This window comes from Cetorhinus maximus, chromosome 1 (assembly GCF_964194155.1).
Source record: "Cetorhinus maximus chromosome 1, sCetMax3.hap1.1, whole genome shotgun sequence".
NCBI lineage: Eukaryota > Metazoa > Chordata > Chondrichthyes > Lamniformes > Cetorhinidae > Cetorhinus > Cetorhinus maximus.
The window spans coordinates 97,902,922-97,923,937 of record NC_135879.1 but is presented as its reverse complement, the minus strand read 5'-3'; the positions used below and the strand labels follow the sequence as shown (position 1 = coordinate 97,923,937).

The 21,016-nt window shown below is 42.1% G+C and overlaps 1 protein-coding gene across 4 annotated transcripts in view; it reads right to left on the bottom strand.

Moving 5' to 3' along the window:
• Positions 1-20,718, bottom strand: part of fam47e (family with sequence similarity 47 member E) — a 31,169-nt gene extending 10,451 nt beyond the window's left edge. The window contains exons 1-6 of one of the 4 annotated variants that reach the window (XM_078544261.1): positions 20,417-20,718; positions 19,149-19,527; positions 12,631-12,819; positions 8,600-8,758; positions 7,177-7,259; positions 2,081-2,154 (exon numbers count right to left, since the gene is read on the bottom strand). In XM_078544261.1, the coding sequence (XP_078400387.1) occupies positions 7,218-7,259; positions 8,600-8,758; positions 12,631-12,819; positions 19,149-19,527; positions 20,417-20,502 (855 nt within the window). In that variant the 5' untranslated portion in view covers positions 20,503-20,718 and the 3' untranslated portion in view covers positions 2,081-2,154; positions 7,177-7,217. Of the gene's footprint in view, positions 1-2,076; positions 2,155-7,176; positions 7,260-8,599; positions 8,759-12,630; positions 12,820-19,148; positions 19,528-20,416 lie in introns of those variants that run through there. The other 3 variants (XM_078544235.1, XM_078544245.1, XM_078544252.1) reach the window with 3 other exon arrangements.
• Positions 20,719-21,016: the final 298 nt, after the last annotated feature.

Sequence of the window (21,016 nt, the reverse complement as noted above, 5' to 3'; positions counted from 1 at the left end):
AGTCATGGGATACAGGAGGAAAACTTTCCGCTGGTTGGAGTCATACCTAACACAAAGGAAGATGGTTGTGGTTATTGGAGGTCAATCATCTCAGCTCCAAGACATCACTTCAGGAGTTCCTCAGGGTAGTGTCCTAGGCACAACCATCTTCAACTGCTTCATCAATGACCTTCCTTCCATCATAAGGTCAGAAGTGGGGATGTTCATGGATGATTTCACAATGTTCAGCACCATTCGCAACTCCTCAGATACTGAAGCAGTCCATGTCCAAATGCAGCAAGACCTGAACAATAGCCAGGTTTGAGCTGACAAGTGGCAACATACACAACATGAGTGAAAATATGTTAGCTTACTGCATAGCACTGACTAAGACCTTACAAAGTTTTCATTCTCAGGTAAAAGAAGAGCAGAAGGAAGCAACTGCTGAGGTCTATCATACCTATGAGCCGGGGGACCACGTGTTCGTAAAGACCTTCCGTCGGAAGAATTGTCTGGAACCCCGTTGGGAGGGACTGTACCTGGTGCTTTTGACTACCTATACGGCTTTAAAGCTTGAAGGAAAACCAACGTGGATACACGCCTCTCACTGCAAAAAGGCCCTTGCAACAGAAGGATGTGCGGAACCCTGTGACAGTGTAACCAGTTCTGAAAGGAGTAATCCAAAGTGCTAAAACCAAGAGACTAAGCTATTAACTGCTTCAAAATATACAATACAAAGTAGAAACTGTCACACTAGAAAATGGCACCACAATGCTTTGCTAAAATTATGGTTTTGATGTCTGCAGGAGCATGTATAGTAAAATGTAACCTAAAGCTGGGAGAGCCAAACACGCATCAGAGGGAACCTAGGGTGTTACAACTGTGCAGGCAAGTTTGTAAATTTAAAAACTAACCCATGCGGACCCTGTAAGGATTATAAATATAAGATAAACTGCAAATGGAGCCCCAGTTAGGAGAAGGATATGTTATGAATTGCGATGACCAGATACTGAGGTGGGCCGCCTACTATGGCAATATAACTACCCCAACACCAACAACCACTCCTGTGCCAGAGACGGTTAGCTATACTTTGATCACCACTGAACCTGCTGCCACTACAGTAACTACCCCGGGGCCCGCGGAGTGTCTCAGAAACAACACAGACATAGTGCCCCTAAGTACGGGATTGGTGGCAATACCTGAAAGAGAAAGAGTAGTGATAATACCAGGGTACACTCATGTAAAGATAGTAGCAAATCTGACCAAGCTCAGTATGCAAGAATGGTGCCCTAATGGACTAAGGAACTTGCATACTAAACTATTAAGGGAAGAAAACAAAAATAAAAATACCTGGAAAAACTCAGCAGGTCTGACAGCATCTGCAGAGAGGAACACAGTTAATGTTTCGAGTCCGTATGACTCTTCAACAGAACTAAGGAAAAATAGAAAGGAGGTGAAATATTGGAGAGAAGAGTAATACTTCTTCAAGGTAGGCATTCCTTGAAGAGAAGTGGCAGTCAATTAAACACTAAGATAAAAGCAAAAAACTGCGGATGCTGGAAATCCAAAACAAAAATAAAAATACCTGGAAAAACTCAGCTGGTCTGACAGCATCTGCGGAGAGGAACACAGTTAACATTTCGAGGCCGTATGACTCTTCAACAGAACTAAGGGAAAATAGAAAAGAGGTGAAATATCGGACAGAAGAGCAATACTTCTTCAGAGGGCATTTAAGAGTCAACCACGTTGCTGTGGGTCTGGAGTCACATGTAGGTCAGACCAGGTAAGGGTGGCAGATTTCCTTCCTAAAGGGCATTAGTGACCCAGATGGGCTTTTTTGCAACAATGGTTTCATGGTCATCATCAGACTTATAATTCCAGATTTTTATTGAATTCAAATTTCACCATTTGCCAGGATTCGAACCCAGGTCCCCAGAGCATTACCCTAGGTCTCTAGAATACTAGTCCAGTGACAATACCACTATGCTACCACCCTAGATTTTATAATGGTCTCATTTCACATATCAACCAATATTTCTGCATTTACAACTTTGTTCCACCTGCTATGTGTTTGTGCTTTTGTTAGTTTCTCTTTACCTCCGGTCTCCTGTGTCCTTTAGCCTTGGTGTATTTCAAGAAAGATGTTGTTGCATGAAGCCTTTTTATTTCTTCATCCTTCAAAGAAAATAATAAGGTGCAAAGGAGACAGATCAGGTTACTGCTCACCACATTTCTCTTCCCATTTGCTTCTCCCTTCCACCAATCCTCAGGGCTATCCTCAAGTATTACTATTGTCCAACTTCGTCAAGATGTTTGACTATTCAGTCCTATGGAGTAATGGTAATGTCAGGTAGCAGAGGAGAAGATGCTCCAGCAACTGCTCCCTTCTTACTTTCTTAGATAGGTAGGTAGATAATTAGCCATAGTCCATGAAAGACCATAGACATCTCTTTCCATTAGAGAGACAATTGGTTAATTCAGTGGTTTGCAAATTATGGGTCGTGACCCCCAGTGGGTGACAGTCCTGGGATCTGCTGGGTTGTCCCTTTAAATGTGTGGTTTTTTTGCCCGTGGACATGGCCTAATCCATTGAACTCTGATGCCCGATCACTGACACCAATGGAGCCTGCAAAATGGTCGGTGTCTGAGATGTTCTTTGTGCCAGTATTCCTGCTGTTTGAACCCCCACCCTGCTCAACTACTTTCCCCCACTACTCCCAATTTTCATTCAAGTGTCACTCCAAGTTTGAAGCCTTAAAATGAGGTCGCTGCAGATAAAAAAGTTTGGGAGACGCAGAGTTGTTTACTACTGAAATATGAAACGAAGGCTTACTTTAATCTTTCATGACCACTGAATTCCTCAAACAGCTTTATAGCCAATTATGTATTTTTAAAATGTAGTCGCTGTTGTAATGTAGGACATGCTGCAGCCAGCACACAACAAGCTCCCAAAAACAGCAATGTGACAATGACCAGATAATCAGCTTTCTTATGAGGCTGACTGAGGGATAAATATTGGCCAGGACACCAAGAATAACTCTTCTGAGAGGGCAGATGAGGCCTCGGTTTAATGTCACATCTGAAAGATGGCATCTCTGGCAATGCTGCATTCCCTGAGGATTACGTTGGAGTGTCAGCCTTGATTTTTCTGCTCAAGTCCTGGGGTAGGACTTGAACCCAAAACTGTTTGATGCAGAATCAAAAATGCTACCGACTGAGCCACAACTGACACTAACCAAGCAGCAGCTAAGGTTTACAGCCTTATTTGACATAGAAATAAATATTTATTTGTAGATTATCTCCTATTCTATGTGCAAAATACTACCTGCACACCATACAAACCAAACTCGGCTGTTGATTTTTAAACCCTGTTGTAAAACCGGGTATCAGTGATATGTTCAAGGTTAGTGTTTCTCCTTCAATATCCTCTTCCATTGTAATCATTATAAAGTATTGTTTATTAGTGTTCATTTACAGTAATCATTTAATAATTTCAATAGCTTTTACATATGAACAGATTCTGGCAATGGGATGGAAGTCCAAGCGGTGTCAAAAGTCTTCTATGCGAATGAAAATATTTTGAACAAGTAAATGTAACAATTAGGTTGTTTAGCTTCCAAAATAAATCAACCAGCTTATGATTAATATGAGGCAGTGTGAACTCCTGAAGTTGAGTGAAGTCCACATTAATTTGAGAACATTACTACAGTGCTTGTATTTATCTCCATGTAGTCTCCTGTCATTGCTGATTTCTGCCTGATGGATTAGTTCTTCAGTTGGGATGGCTAAGGGAAGGGTGGACGGTGGACTCCACCACAGTTGCCATTATGATCATAGACAGGAGGTGCATTGTAGGCATTTGGGCCTGGATTTTTGCCAAATCCGGATGTCTTGGGAGCCATTTAAAAATGGTGGGTGGGTTCCAATTCCAAGATTCCCAACTTCATTCCCGGGCTTTCCAATTTTCAGGGGTGCCTTTTTAGGGTGCGGGCTGGTTTGGCTCGTGAGCCTGTACCGGCACTCCTGACCTGGCTGGCTCCATTGCAGGGATTGGCATGTCCTGCTCCTCCACAAACTTCATGGATTTTTCAAAGAGTCGCGGTTCACAGCACCTCAGAGGTGTTGTGAACCATAGTCTGCAGGAGGGAACTTTTTGTAAGGTAAGTTCAAAAGGTCCTCCTCATGCCCCCTATGTCAGACTATGTCCCTCTACCCATCCCCATGGCCCCTCATACCCCCAAATCAAACTATGCCCCCGCCCACCCCCAAGGCCCCTCATGCCCCCTCTACCAAGCTATAGCACTTCCAATCGCATTGACCATAGCTTGGCATGAGGAGCCATGGGGGAGTGGGTGAAGGCATAGCCTGGCATGGGGGCATGAGGTGGCATGGATGGGGCATGGGGGGTGTGCGCAGGCTGAGGGCTGGAGGGCCTTAATTTTTTCACTATAGCTGGGACAAAGTCCCACAGCACCAAGGTGGGCCTTTTAAACAGCCCGCCTCAGCATGCAGCAGACCCTTTCGCTGCCTCTGACCTCCTTCCCAAGTTGGCTGGCCCAACTGCCCCAGCAATGAAGATCCCACCTTTGCAAGCACTTTCTCTGAGGAGGGTGTGTGAAGCCAGGAAGGGTCGTGTCTGACTAACTTGACTGAATTTTTTGAGGGAGTAACAAGGAGGACTGATGAGGGTAGTGCAGTTGATGTGGGGCTGGATTTTATGTGGCTTCGCCGGGCGTGTTTTCAGTGGGAGGGCACGTAAAATAGGGGAAATAGGGCAGGTGCCAACCCCACTACCTTCCTGCCCACCCCTGAACTCACCCCCATAATACAGGAGGTTGGCAGGCACTGAAATTGGCAGCCCACCCGCCATATTTAAATAAATAATCAAAGGTTAATTGAGCTTGTTAACAAGCCAGCTGACCCTGACAATATGCAGCCCATGCCATAATATGGTTGGCATGGGCAGTCAGGTGAGAGTGGGTTTTCCAAAAAACTTTTTAAAAGGGCAGTAAGGAAGAAGGGGTGGTAATATCTTCGGGGGGGTTGGGGGGGGTGGTCCCTTAAGATAGAATCCCCCTGTATCTTCCTACCCTCCTGCTCTGTAAAGCACATCATCCCCACACCCCCCCTCCCCCCCCCCACTCCCTTCCTAAACTGCCCAAACCCTCCCCGCCCAAAACTCCGGACTTACCTTGCTCTGGAATCGATGGGCCTTTTTCTTGCGCCTGATTGCAGTCCTAGCAGCACCCACTAATGTGTTCTTGGCGCTGGCAGGACTCCTGGGGCTGCTGGTCAATCCAATTGGCTGGCAGTTCCAGTGGGCGGGACTTTCTCCTGTGTGGGGCGGAAGTCCCACTGGCAGTCAATTTAGCCCACCCGCAGCACGTTATGGCTGTGGGGCAGACTGCCATGGAGCGAGTCTGCTCCACCCCGACGTTGCTTCCGGGGGGGTGGGGGCGAGCAACCTGTCCACCCCCGCATAATATGCTGCCATGGTCTACATTAATTTTAGCAAGGCTTTTGCCAATGTTCTACACGGCAGACTGGTTAAAAAAATAAAAGCCCTAAGGGATCCAGGGGAATGTAGCAAGCTGGACACAAAATTGGCTCAGTGGCAAGAAACAAAGCGTAACTGCTGACTTGTGTTTTTCTCCTGAAATTCCAATGAGGTTCCGCAGGGCTCAGTACTAGGTCCCTGGCTTTTCATGGTATATATTAACAACTAGACATAAATGTAGGGTGAATGATCAAGAAGTCTGTAGATGACACAAAAAATTGGTCATGCAATAGATAGCAAAGAGGATTGCTGTAGGCTGCAGGAAAATATCAATGGACTGGTCAAGTGGGCAGAAAAGTAGCAAATGGAATTCAACCCAGACAAGTGTGAGATGATGCATTTGGGGAGGTCAGACAAGGCAAAGGAATACACGATAAATGGGAGGTTACTAAGAGGTGTAGAGGAAGTGAGGGACCTTGCAGTGAATGTCCACAGATCCCTGAAGGTAGCAGGACAAATTGATATGGTGGTTAAGAAGGCATATGGAAATCTTGCCTTTATTAGCTGAGGCATAGAATTTAAGAGCAGGGAGGTTATGCTGGAACTATATAAAACATTAGTTAGGCCACAAGTTGAGTACTATGTGCAGTGCTAGTCACCTCATTACAGAAAGGGTGTAATTGCTAGAGAGGGTACAGAGGAGATTTATGAGGATTGGAAAATTGTGCAATGAGGAAAGATTGGAAAGGCTGGGGTTGTCCTTCTTGAAACAGAGAAACCTGAGGGGTGATTTGATTGAGATGTACAAAATTGTGAGGGGCCTGGATAGAAAGGGCCTATTTACCTTAGCAGGGAGGTCACTTACTAGGGGGTAGATTTAATGTGATTGGTAGAAGGATTAGAGGGGAGATAAGAAAAAAATTTTCACCCAGAGGATGATAGGGGTCTGAAACCCGGTGCCTGAAAAGGTGATAGAGGCAAAAACCCTCATCCCATTTAAAAGGGCCTGGATGTGCACCTGAAGTGCCGTAACCTACAGGCCAAATGCTGGAAAGTGAGATTAGGCTGGGTGGCTCATTTTTTGGCTTTCACAGACACAATGGGCCAAGTGGCCTCCTTCTGTGCAGTAAACTTTCTATGTTTCTAATTTTCCTGACTCCCACGACCCACCTTGGTGATGAAAATCCAGGCCTTGAACTTGACTTGCTAGACCCCTGTGCTGAGATGAAGATCTCTATTGTTGTGCAGTGCTCCATCCAGTGGCTAAACCCAGAATTGATAGATTTCCCATCTTGTTTCCCAAACAGGCTGATTGAGGGCAAATTTTACTTGCACTAGGGTTAAATGGGCAATAGTGTATCAACAATCTGTTTCACATCTGTCCTGTAACAGAAATGAAAATCGGAAGAGGTGTAAAATGACTGCTGATTTGCTAATACCTGTTTTACACGATTGTATAAAATTACAATTAGTCCCTTTGAATTCAAAACAGGAATTTGTACAAATCCTTACAGGATTTCAGTGTTCCCCAAAAAATCTACTAAGCCACTATCAACAATTATTGTTTGACTCAAACAGATGGCTTTTTCTTCAGATCCAGAAACAATAACTCAGTTTGCCAACATAACCGCAAACAAAATCTTACAGTGTATTAAAGCTTTTGACAACATAATATGGCACTAAATAAATACAAGTCTCACTTTAATTTAATTAATTCCCAACTGCATGACTGCAGTCACTGTCATGTATGTGGCTCCCATGCCTGATCGCCTTTGAGTGATCCCTGAGGAAAGATGTGAATAAAATATTCTGCAGTCAATTAGCTTGCTGACAGTCCCTATCTAAGCCACACATAATAGTGGCTTAGATGGCCCCTTGGGGGAGGCACAAGTGGTTGGTCTGTATCCATTGCCCTGCCACCTACATGAGTCACCAACTTCTAGAGAGGAGGAGAGAAAACTGAAAATAAAAAATAAGCAATTATCAATAAATATTTATTAATGAGAAATCAAGCTAACTCACAAATTTGAAAGCCTAATATTGCCAAGACAATTAAATATACTTTGGCCAGAATTTTGACCTTGATGGGCGGGCGGGCCCCACCGGCTCGGCGGCAGGCGGGCAGCCGAACTCCACCGCCGAAACGGGGCCAGCCACCATTTTGAGTGGGCGGACCAATTAAGGCCTGCCCAGCGGCACCCCCGACGGGAAGCACTAAAACTTTAAAAATAGAGAAAGAAAAACATTATTAACATGTCCCCCTCATGTGACACTGTCACACAAGATGGGACATGTCAATAAATAGGAGTGAAACTTTAATAAACTTTTTTAAAAACAGATGAAACCTCATCCCGCCAGCGGATGAGATTTTATCTTTTTTCAGAAGCCCGCTGGGGCTCCTGGCCTGCCCACCACCCTTAAGGTTGGATGGGCAGGTCTTTCAATGAGCTTAATGATCCTGCCAATGACCTTAATTGGCCATTGACAGGTCGGCGGGCGGACAGCTGATTTCACTGTCCGCCCGCCTTCCTAAAAATTTAAATGGACCGGGATGACGTCAGGGGTTCCTCCCGACGTCATCCCACGTCATTTTCCTGTCGGCAAACGGGCCCCGTCCCCAAATCACCGATGGGAAAATTCTGGCCTTTGTGTTCATTTGTTCATTCACAAGACAATCACATGCTATGGAGTTCAGCCCATTAGAGGCTGGTGCTAGAAAATGGTAAGAAGACCAGACTCTTAAAAGCACTTAGGTTTCTAAAATGGGAACCACAATGACCAGCAGAATTTATGATGCTACATTATCAGAGTTTTCCTTTTATTTTTTTTCCCCATTCAAAAACTCTAGCCTGGGGTATACCTTTAAATAGTGCTCTCTGTATAAATAAGTTAGTTTCAACAGGATGACCATGCTACTTAAATTGGTGAAAAGCAGTATTACTAAATCGATGCCACCAAATGGATACAGGCTACTTATTTACATGAAATTTTTTTTGGCTTCTATCACATTGTCTTTTCTTATTGAACAGAAAAATCTATTAGATTAAAATAGTCTTACAAGAGACACATAAAATCAGGTGATCTGGTGATTCATTTGCAAAACTAAATAAGGTAAATGACTACCTTCTCTTCAGCTCCTTCAGGTAAACGCGATTTGTTTTGCTGAGCCACAGATTCGGGATCTAACAGAGGTTCATCAGCTCTTCTTTTCGTCCATGTCTTTGGGTCCAAATACCACGCTCCGTACATATATTTATACCCATTTGAGTGGGTGGATTCCTGCTAAAATATGAACACAACTCAAACTGAATAATTTTTCTCTATGATTTTATATGAAGACATGCAAGCTACCAAAAAATATAAATGCAAATTACTTTCTACAATATTACCTTATTTCATGCAAAGAATCAGCAGTCATGCAGAAGCACAATACAAAACAAAACATTCCATTTGTCCTGGGACAAGATCTTAGCTACGCCTCATACTGTGTCCAGTTTTAGTCCCTTCATTTGATGGGGCATATTGAGGCTTTGGTAAAGGTACAGAAAAGGGACAAGAGACTGATTCCCAGTTTAGAACACCTTAACTATCTGGATAGACTTAAAGAGAAAGGCCTATATACTTTAGAAAAGTGTCAACTCAGGGGTTATTTGATTTAAATTCTGTGAATAAATAGACAGTATTATGTGTGTGTGGACAAATTATTTCAACCAAATAGATAAGGGAGGATGGGGGGTCAGGCTTACACATTATGTAAGGGCGGAACTAGGTTGGATATTAGATGGTTCTTTTGTTCCTTGCAAGTAGTAGAGTTCTGGAACATGTGGTCAGCTCGTGTGGTGAATGTTGATTCGTTGCATATTTTTAAAAGAGAGCTGGACAGGTTTCTAGCTGTGGTGGAGATCACCCCATACAAGAAGTGAGTATCCTGCATATAAATCAAGGTCAATGTGATATCCTAGACTAGTTTTGAACACCTAAAAGGATTAGAGAAGAATTATTCATACATTTTATTCTAATTGGCCTGGGGTTTTATTTATTTTTCACATCTTCCAGGAGTTTACATGGCTCTGGGTGGGCAGGGAGTGTCTGTTTTGTGATACACGAGGAATCACAGCCATACAGGATTAATTAGATGAACCAATTGCACTTTTCTGCTGCCATTTTTGTAAGTTATTATGTTCTTTTCCATTTCTCTTTCAACATTTGTCTCGAGAATAAGACTGCCAGGAGGCATGACTGCCTTATGACCCATGCAAAGGTTCAGTTTGGAGCCCCTACATTTTAGTAGGCAGTGATACCACATACTATCTATTTAATCTGGTGTCACCTGAGAAGGGCAAAGGATTCTTGGGAAGGATCTCCACCCAAACATTAATCTCTCTCTTCAAATACCGATTGAGTCACTGCATAAATCCCAGAATTTGATGGTTTAACTCTTTTGCGGAAGACAGTGGCATAATAGTAAGGCAGAGGCCCAGGTTAATGCTCTGGGCTCAAGGGTTCAAATCCCACCATGGCAGCTGGTGGAATTTAAATTCAATTAATAAAATCTGGAATTATAAATTAGTCTCAGTATTAGTGGCCATGAAACTGTTGTCGATTGTTGTAAAAACCCATCTAGTTCACTCATGTCCTTTAGGGGAGGAAACCTGTCATCCTTACCTGGTCTGGTCTATACGTGACTTCAGACTCACAGCAATGTGGTTGACTCTTAAATGCTCTCCGAAATGGCCTAGCAAGCCACTCAGTTCGAGGGCAATTAGGGATGGGCAACAAATGCTGTCCTTGCCAGCGACGCCACATCCCAATGAAAGAATAAATTTAAAAACACTACAAAGAGTTGAACTAGCCTGCATTTATTTCACTCTAATTCATTTTTAGAGGCATTCCTTCAATGAATGGGCCTGAGTGATGGATGGGGGATGGGGAAGAGAAGGGAGGCAGAGAACTTCACAGCATGGGAAGGACTGTCACGTAAAAGTTCAAAGCAACAGTAATCTTCATAGCTGCTAACAGAGCTATCACAACCCTGGAAATGATTCTTATGTCTGAATGCAGAGGGATACATAATTCTGTTATGGTTTCCTCAAAAATCACATGCAGATATCCTTGGACATAGAAAATGTGGAAGTCACAACAGTCAACCCAACCAGGCATTTAACCTCCGCACAACAAATCGTTTTCATCACATTTACCTATCCATTCTGTTCCATTATTCCTTGAACCCCATTTCCTTCAAGTACTTATCCTGTCTGACCTTGAATATTGACGCAGTTTCTGTGCGAACCGCCAACCTTTGAAGTAACTTCCACAGCCTCACAATGCTCTGTTAAAGACATTTTCCTGCTCTCTGCCTTAAATCTGTCACATTCAATCTTGTATCGTAGGCTTCTCATTCTTGACCACTTAACTATTGAAAAAAGCCTGCTTCCATCTACCCTGTCTTATCCTTTCATGTCCTAATAAGCAGCTTGGTCCCGTCCACATGAGTGACAGCACAAGGATGTGCTCTAATGGAGCATCAATGGTTCAAAGTCCTTTGATCCTGCTCTTCTAATAATTGTAAAATCGTATTGTATGCACTTGACTTCTCAGGAATTGCAATTGTTATGATCCCTATAGGGAAGCTGTAAACCAAAATAACCAATGAATGAAGAAATTACCAACAAGATTCCACTTTTTGTAGCTTTTACTTTAACACGAGCCAGAACCAACACAAATTACACATGAATTAACAGGCAAATGATATTTCAAATAAAAAGGTACATTTCACTTTAAATAGTCAATACAACAAAGATATGTCTTATACAACCACATGCATTCACATCACTCCCTGAAATAATGTGGCACTACATAACTACATAGTTCCACCATATGCTGTTCTTTATTCATGCAGTGTAGGTCAGGAGTCCCACCCAACAACAGCTTTCACTTTCAAGTTTCACATATACCATTATCATCAGCAAGGCACACTTCTACGAACCCTCTCTGCCTTGGGTCACAACAGTCCTGATGGTGTTGGTTTCCAGAGCTCCTTTTCAACTGACCAACCAGTGGCCATTTTTGGGAAAACACCCAGCTCTTTAGTGTCTCCATGCTATTCATGCAGCTTTCCAGGTATTAGACCATTTTAACCAGCTTGTACAGTACATTCAAGAACTTCGGTCTCCTTTTCTGCTAAACAGAACAATTGACCTCTTCCTGACAGCGATTTGCTTCATCTCCTCACAAGAATTCTCTGCGTTCCTCTTTCTGTCTCTGTCTGCTTTCTCTTTGTGTCTGCATCTGTGCACTGATTGCATTCACCCTCTCGCTTCTCTGCTTGTAACTCCCCTTTGTGTCTGCGGCTCTCCTTTCTCTTTGCCAGCTACTTGCTTTTTTCTTAACTTCGGAAGTTGATACCACTTCCAGGTAAAGGGTTGCCAGGTCACATGGACCAGTATTTCTTATACAAGAAAATTACAACTGATCCCTTTACAATTGGTGCAAACTATTAAAAATCCTTTACAAACATTAATAATTACAGATTCCACAGACCTTTTAAAGAAATTACAAATTTTCCTTACTGTACAGCTTCTGGGTCAAAGGTTGTTGCACAATCTTGAGGCAGAAAGTGAGACTCACAGCAAATGCAGAGGAGTTGATATGTTTCACAATAACCATACTCAAAAGGAGAAACATTCTATCAGCAAAGTGTGTGGAATTTGGCATTGCGTTTTCTTAGGGTAGGCAGCTCTGAACTGACTCTTAAGTTTGTCCAAAGTTGCATCTTCTATCAAAATGAATGAAACTGATTCAAAATGCACATGGCTGCTTCCCATCAGTGACCTTAAGTGGCAACTCCAAGACAGGTAATAGAAATTTTAATCAAAATAAAACAACAATTTCTTTCCATGTAGATCCGGGTGATTAAACAAGTATCTGGAATTTTTGAAAGGTTCTCCCAATTGCCAACCATAAATTAGGTCGAAGATCAGCGGAATCCCCAGAGAAACAGTACAAACAGTAAGATATCAGGAGAACCTTGAGGAATTTTTCTCCCAAAGTATTCCGCCTGGGTTTTTTTCCCCTCTAAACATTAAATTAGTGAATGAAGTGCTCACCATTTTTCAAGAAACAGATTGATAGTCAATTGTAAATAGTCTGCTTACCAAGTCAGTGGTTTTGCGGGTCTTAACTGAAGGTCGTGGCGGAGGGATTCCCACGATCATCCTTAACTCTCGAGGAATGTTGGTCAGCTGCATCACTTGGATAGGTATATTAAGGGCAGTATTCATTTCATAATCACTGGCAAAAAGGCTCATGATCATAGACTCTTCTATATTGTTGTTCTCTCCACCCTTTATAGCACAAGCAATTTATGAAATAAACTATGTCATTATCATTGCATACAGTTTGATATGTAAACTAGTTGCAAAGTAAGTAGGGCCTTTTGTCTTTTGAGAATGGGGGGGACGAATCCTCTTGACTGATGCTTAAATGCATTGCTTAATGTAGTAAAGTACCCCACAGACTACTACAGTTCTAGAATCAAACTCTTCCCTTTGCTGAGTTAGATGAGCACAGAATGGATTGCCTTGGAGGTTCTATATAAATTCCTCAAGGCTCTCCCGTTTAAATGGTTGGTATTTAAGAAAACTTCCAGAGGTGGTAGTTGAGCTGCCTTAGTAGGGATAAACCTGTCATATCCTCATAGCAGTACAGTAGTGATCAATAACTCAGCAGAGTGAAGAAAATTGAACCTGCATCCCATGTTGCTCCAACACTTATTCAACTGCACCACCCACCACATACTGATTATGGTTAATTTTCTATTACATTGCCTTTAATAAAACATTGAGAAAGTTGATTTATAATAGCAGTAAACCATAAAACAGAGGATAAACATTCTGAAATTTAAAGTTTCAGTCTTACAGTATGAGGCAGATTGGATAATCACCATCAAAAGCATTCTTTGAGTTTGGACCAAATCAGGCTAGTAGGGCCCCCAGATGAGAAAGAAATAACCTGCATTTATAAAGCAGCTTTCATAATCTCAAACTGTCCCAAGGCACTTTAGGGCCAATGATATACTTTGGAAGTGTAGCCACTGTTGCAATATAGGAATTGCAGGCCTTTAACTAATTTTGGAATGTTACAAAGTACTAGTAAGAAATCAAGAGGATGCATTTCCTTGAGGTTTCTCCTACTCCGCTGCCATAATTACCACGGTGGTTAGCTGGCAGAAATCCCATTCACCCAACACGTGTAACTGGGTTTCCACCAGCATTACGGAGCCAGGATGAAAAAAGGCCAGAGGAAACTCACTCCCCAAGTATTCTATTACTGTATTCATTCTGCTAATAATCCCATTTTGTTTTAAATCCATCGCTTAATAAATTTTAACAAGTAATTTTCATCGTGAATCATTAGGACTCTCAAGTGTGTTATTTTCCACTGAGAAATCAGGTGTTATGTGGTTATTTATATTGGGTAATGAGGTTATATTGTCTACCACATACACAGATCTGAAGAGGATTTATTACTTGCCCCAGGCATCTTAGCTATCTGCATGCAATGTCGATTTTCAGTTCATAGGCAGGAGGCACAAATGTTTCCTATGTGCTCCCAAGGAATGCAAGATACCTTGTTGTGAGAAGGGATTAATGTTTGAAAGTGCTACAGATTTGTTGTTGAAATAGGCTGCAAATCTATATACATGGAATAGGACTAAATTACAATTTTGAGTCCCTAATTATTTACATGTAAAAATGTGTTTACTTGTGATAAATCAACATGAATCCTCTCTTAATAATTTCTTCTTCCTGACTTGCTGGATTCCCAGATTTTGGTCTGAAGAATGCAATGTTGAATAAATATTTTTTGAAATGAAAAACTCATGGCACAAGCTGTGAAGATTGATTTTTTTTGTTTCCTATTGTCTTTTACAACTTGTTTTGTTTACAATTCTTCTTGTTACGATGTTGTAATCATCCTTTGAATGTATTGTGTCTTCTAAGCAAAAGCAGGATTCACATGACAAAGAGGTCATCACCGATTGCGGGAACATGTCACAGCAACCAACACTTCACCAAAATAGTTTTTTTTTCAAGAGATCATTTCAACAATACTCTTTTAAACTCCATTGCAACACATTAATTATCTTATTCATATATATTAGACATACCAGAGAAGCAACCCAGTCACAAAATTCCTTTGTTATTTGTTTTAGTTCCTCATCTTGTTGTGGTGGTGTGTCCCATTTTAGTTTGGTTTTCTGGTCTTCTTTCTGTGTCCCTCTGAATAGAATCCACTTATAGGGGTTTCTATGCTTTGACTCTTCGCTGTTGTACAATCCAAGCACCAATAATTATTGAAATTGCTTGTTTCAATAGAAGTAGTACATCATTTTAAGGCTGAACGACTTAGTATTTGCAATAAAAATACTTTAAACTCGTGATTCATGCTGAGCTTTGGCTTTGCAAAAAGTCATCAGATTTACAAAATCACCTTTTGAATCCACCATTGTTTTGCAACACTTAACAGCCAGAATTGGTGACTGAACAGGTATGTGGGTTTATGGCATAGATGTTCCAAACTAACAACAGGGATGCAAAGTTCCACCCCTGTTCTGATCCCTTCCTTCTTCTAGTATATCTGCCACACTTACTATGCCTAATACACAGACACCCACTGCAGAAAACTGAAGTAAACAAAGCAGGTTTTAAAAATGACTTAGGTTCAAGCATGATGTATACACATATGTAGGTTTTTAAAATCCCCCAGGGTTTCTTCCTAAATTGGTTTTGTGCCTTCCCCAGGAGATGGAATGAGTAGGGGTGGAGGTGGGTAATGATTTTGTGCATTGGGTACATCAGGCCAGGCTCTGTGGACCAGCTGGTCTTGACCTGCCCTTCTGTTTCATTTCTTTGTATAAAAAAGGTCAAAAATTCTTGGAGCATTTCTTTGCAGCCAGAAGTTGACAGGACAGGATCCTCTGTACTAGCCTACTGTGATCCTGACTCTGCTCCAAGTTCTAAGGTAGGAATCATTTCAATATGGGGACATGTGTATCTGCACTGATAGCAGCACAACTCCAATTTCACCTTGTTGTTACATTACATGGCTAGTTATTCCAGCTGAAGATTCCTCACTATGTAAACACATTGAAGAAATTTGTCAGTAAAACTTTCCCGACAGCAATTGATCATTCTGCAATCAAGGCCTTTAAAAAAACAGCATTTAATGTGATTATAGCCCCTATTTTCTCCAGGATCTGGTCCTGCCACACCAATATGTTTGCATCTTGCAATGCATACCTAGCATAGCTTTGGAGCTATTTGGGGCAGCACTGGCAGGATGGAGTTGCCAGCTCACCATCCTCTGATAAAATCCACACAGACATGTGAAGCACCGACTCCCATTTCCAATGGAAATTGCCAATGTGAGAAAAAAGGACAGACATCAGACAGAGACGGATTCCGCCCCACAATTTAGCCCACCCATTCCAACTGCACTGCCACTGCCCTCTCTCAAATCCAGGATTTCAGTGCGATAGCATTTTAAAACACAGTTTTCTTTCATTAGTATTGTGCTGCATTCAATATGAGCAGGAAAAAAGTCGTGCAACAGGTACTGGCAGCACTACAAGTACTGCTCCAAGATGATCATGGAAAGATGCGTACAGAAAAGTGGAAAGACATTAAAATTTATCAACATAGCTATTGTTCACAGCAAACAGAAGGGGGACATTTTTGTAAGGATTCTCCAACGCATCAGCCAAAATTTTAGTGGAAAATCCATGCTATTTTTCTGGGATTTCCACAAATCTTTCACTAAAGTTATGGCAGAGAATTGGCAGAATCACAAAATTCCCAAATCATAGCCATGCTGCTACAAGGAAGAAAAAATAATAATTTCTGTAGCCTTCCTTAGAGTGCAAGTAAGTGGCCTGGAAACAGGTTCAAACAAAAGGAGGTACATGGCAAGAAGACCAGGAGGAGGATAAAATTGGAGGAGGGAACAGGCAGATGCTTCATTAAGACAAAAAAAAAGGTTCAAATTTCAAGGCAGATCAGTTAACACCTGTAATCTGAGAGGTCAGGCTATTTTGTTCTTTTTTTTCTAATTCATTCACGGGATGTGAGCTTCGCTGGCTGGGCCAGCATTTATTGCCCATCCCTAATTACCCTTGAGAAGGTGGTGATGAGCTGCCTTCTTGAACTGCTACAGTCCATGTGGTGTAGGTACACCCACAGTGCTGTTAGGGAGTTCCAGGATTTTGACCCAGCGACGGTGATGGAACAGCGATATATTTCAAGTCAGGATGGTGAGTGACTTGGAGGGGAATTTCCAGGTGGTGGTGTTCCCATCTATCTGCTGCCCTTGTCCTCCTAGATGGTAGTGGTCATGGATTTGGAAGGTGCTGTCTAAGCAGCCTTATTTTAGAATCTCATCACATGCTGCTTTTAAAAGTTGTACTTCATTAAAAACACAGAAGTATGGAGGTACTTACTCTTCTGAGCATTTTGCACTGCGTGCCTTCTTTTTCAGTTTCTTAACCTTCTGCTTCACTTCAGCAGGTACCTCTACACAAATATCCTCACTAGTCAAGAGCATCTCAGGATCCAGAATACCTACAATTTCCTCAAAGAGCTGGATTGAAAATATTTTTGTTATTCTTCTGGTGAAAAGTACATGTCTGTAAAATTCTTGTTTCTATTCCTAGTTAATCAACTAACAAGAAGGTTGACTCAGGTGACAGCACTGTCTGTGGCTCAGGTTCAAACTTCACGCCAGGATTTGTGCTTAGGCTAGGCTGAGACCTCAGTGTAATACCTAGCAAGCACTCCATTTGCGGTGATGCCATTTTTTGGGTGGAGCGCTAAATTGAAGTTTTGACTACCTGTTTTAGTGGTTTGAGGTACATTTTAAATGCACAATAATGTGGCTCTCTCTTACATATATAGAATTTATCAGCAGAAGCCAGAGACTACCATACCCAATTAGTCTGAAAAAATGTCTAAATTTGGGATTGCAGTACAGCCACAAAGAGAGGGACAGACTTTTGGGGAAACTCCTGCAGAGACTTATAACATTAAATTAATTGTATGGGTAGGTTTAGCCATTTTATCACAAATGATTAAATCTTTTATGTAATTATGTTATAAATGTCATATACTAAAGGGGGTCAGCTACCTAAGATTACAATTTAAAATTTTTTTTAAACTAAGCAATGTGATTGTTTTACACTGCAGCATTTGAATTGGCCCATTTTCTTACCTATTTTGCAATGAATAAGTAGTTAAATTCCTTAGTTGATCCAAACAGAAAAACATGACATTTTTCTGCATCAGACAAATTTGTGATATGTTCTGCATAAGCTTTTTAACTTTATGCGTGTGATTTTAATCCTGCCCACCCACCCACCCGAAATAGGTTGGCAGATAGTTAAAATTACTTGTGGAAATTACCCACCAAGTTCCGGCTCTCTTTCTGCAGGATCCAATTTTAACCTGCTTAGAATAGACCCACTTTAAATATGCAGATTGTCTTAATAATAAAAGAAAAACGCCAAATTGCATCCAGAAATATTGGACTTTAAAAATAAGACATGAGTTTTTTTTAAATGCACACAAGCCGCTGGCTGAAATGCTGCAGGGTGACTCCCTAAGAGATAATGGAACCCCACCCTGGTGCCAGACAAGGTACTTCTAAAGACATCCAGAAACTAATTGCTCCCTCCAGTAGAGGCAATGGGACATAATAGAAGATGAGTATCAGCTCATCAAGAAATCCTGTGAGCAATTCCCAGACAGATTTGTGAATTCGCTTCCAATTTGGAATATACAAAGAAGGGGTTATAAGTGAGCTGAAAAGCTGCCCCAGTGTCTGTCTGTTGGTGGGTATTCTGAGAGAGAGCAATTGCTGGAAGTTTGATTCAGAAGTCACACACAGTACCCCTGAAAATCACCATTTTGCAGGTATCCCGATCTCTCTCCCTCTCTACCGAATTCAACACTACTGGAACCTCGAAATCGACTACTTGTCTACCGGAGTCAATTCTACTGGAATCTCGAATCGTAACGGCCGCAACGCTCAATCACTTATTCCCCACGAGTCAAGAACTGTTCTGCTATATATATGTATTCACTTACTTCAAGCTAAATTCTTACTTTTAACCTGTATGACCACTTATGCATGTGTTTTATCCTTTCTCGCCTTTAGTAGTTAATAAACTTACTCTTACCTTTAACTCAAGAAATCTGATCAAATGGGCTCCTTCAAAACCAGAACAATTGGGTCAGGGAAAAAGATATCCGCGAAAGGGATCCTTATTCGATTAAATCTTGTTGGTGGAGGGGGGGACTGCTGAATAAAGACAGGGAGCCTGTTCATCCTTCCTCACCCAGGCATAACAATTTGGGGGTGTGCCAGCCAGACAGTGACAAATTGAGGGGTCTCACCTGGATCAACAAATTTGGGGGACCTCAGCTGAGGGTGGGTCGTAACAAGATTGAATACTAATGATATCATCAGAGCCTGACTGCTATTTTAACCAGAAGCCTAAAGGGGAAAGTGCCTTCCCCACTAAGTTAAACTAGCAGGAAAAGGAGGTGGGATCAAAAAGGTGACTTAGTTAAAAATTAAAATCAGAAAATGCCAGTTTTTTGTCCAAGTTATTTCGTACCTCAGGAGGTATTCCTTCTTCCAGATGCGGATAAAGAGCTAATGGATGCTGGCTCAGGCCATATTCAATCTCTTCCATCTGTTCTCTCCTTGTCTGTTGTAACGGTAAAGACTTGGAAAAACACATCTGTGATTTAGTCAGCCTCTTTGACACATTCTGAGCAGGTTTGAAACTTTCTGCCACGTCCTTGAGAAAAGGACTAAGACCAGCGCCTTTCTCACTGTGTATTATCGCTAAATCCTCTTCTGACTGAGGTGGATACCCATCACGAAAATCATCCAACCCATTTTTCAGGAACCGCCATCGATGTCCATTCAAAGCGTCAGACAGCGAGTTATGATTCTTTCTTAGGAACTTTGTCTTTAACCTCTCTTTGTACCTACAATTTGAAATAAGTTTTCAGTTTCATCCATTACCTGGAGCTGTGCCTGGCTATATCTTGTCCTTTTCCTAAAAACAGCCCTGGATTTACAGGGCATATTATTTTTATAAGGTCAGGTACACAATCAATATTATGTCCCCTCCAGTAGCAGCTTTGTTCTGCTGTTCATAGATTCCTACAATAGAAGGGGAAGGGATGGCTCCCCACCTGGGCTAAGTGCAAGTGCACTTAGTGGGGATAGTGAGGACAGGAAAGGCAGGTAGAATTGGTTGCAAATTATTTTGAATGCTTGTGCAGAAAGCAATGGAACTGGACAAGGAAGGTGGCACTTCATGGGCAGTCATGGAAAAATGCATGGAATAGGAAGAAATGCAGGAATAAGAGGCACAAGGTGATGCTATCAGATGGTGCACTGCAGTGACCCTCATGTGCTTCAGTGGTAATGTCATGAAACTCTTCCAGAACTGCAACCATATCCTTTGCACGATATCGGGGGCATTCATGCTGCTTACAACCTCACTCTTTCTAGCTAAATATCTGACAACCACATTGGAGGCCATACAAAAACTTCCCTTCTCTGCTCCAAATCTTGAAACAACAGCTCAGCGAAATCATCATCTTTCCCCAGTCCTGACTAACACCTCTTTTCAGAAAATAAGGATGGCTCTTTGCCAAGTAGTCTCTTCCAAGGCGGAAGAAGGTACTTCAGAGTATAACTGCTGCAGCAGCACTTAACCTGCCTCCTTCAGAGAGGCAGAAACGAATCCCTGCTGGCTGGGTTCGCACTATGCTTGTTATTCTCAATCTGAAATAAAGAAATTGGCCACTGCTGGACCAGGCTACCTCAACAATAACATGGCACTGAACATTAGAGGAAACCACTTACCACGGCTGAGGAAGTGGCTCCTTGTCGGAACGCACTTTGCTGAACTCGGATTTCTCAACAAGAAACGTGTTGTACTTATGGGCCATAGCGGCGGATTTGTGCTGCTCTCCGAAAAGTCACGGTTAACTGCAGACAGTTAGCACATGAAGGTGCCTCCCTGGCCGGCCCTGAGTTCCCGCCTGTCCTGCAGCCAGACATCAGGAACCTGGCACCCAGAGTAAACAACGCGGTTGCTAGGAGACCCAATTGTGGCAGCAAACCCCGGATGGAGCATTCTGTCTTCACCAAATCTCGGGAGACTGGCAAGTTATCCCACATACCATCGGACAGCAGAGGAAGCTCAGCAGGTCTGGGCAGCATCTGCGGAGAGGAACACAGTTAACGTCTCGAGTCCGACTGACCCTTCAACAGAACTTAATCTGAAATAAAGAAATTGGGTCATGCGGACTCGAAACGTTAACTGTGTTCCTCTCCGCAGATGCTGTCAGACCTGCTGAGTTTTTCCAGGTATTTTTGTTTTTGTTTTGGATTTCCAGCATCCGCAGTTTTTTTGCTTTTATTATAGCATAGGAAGCTGTTCGCCTATTGTGTCTCACTGCT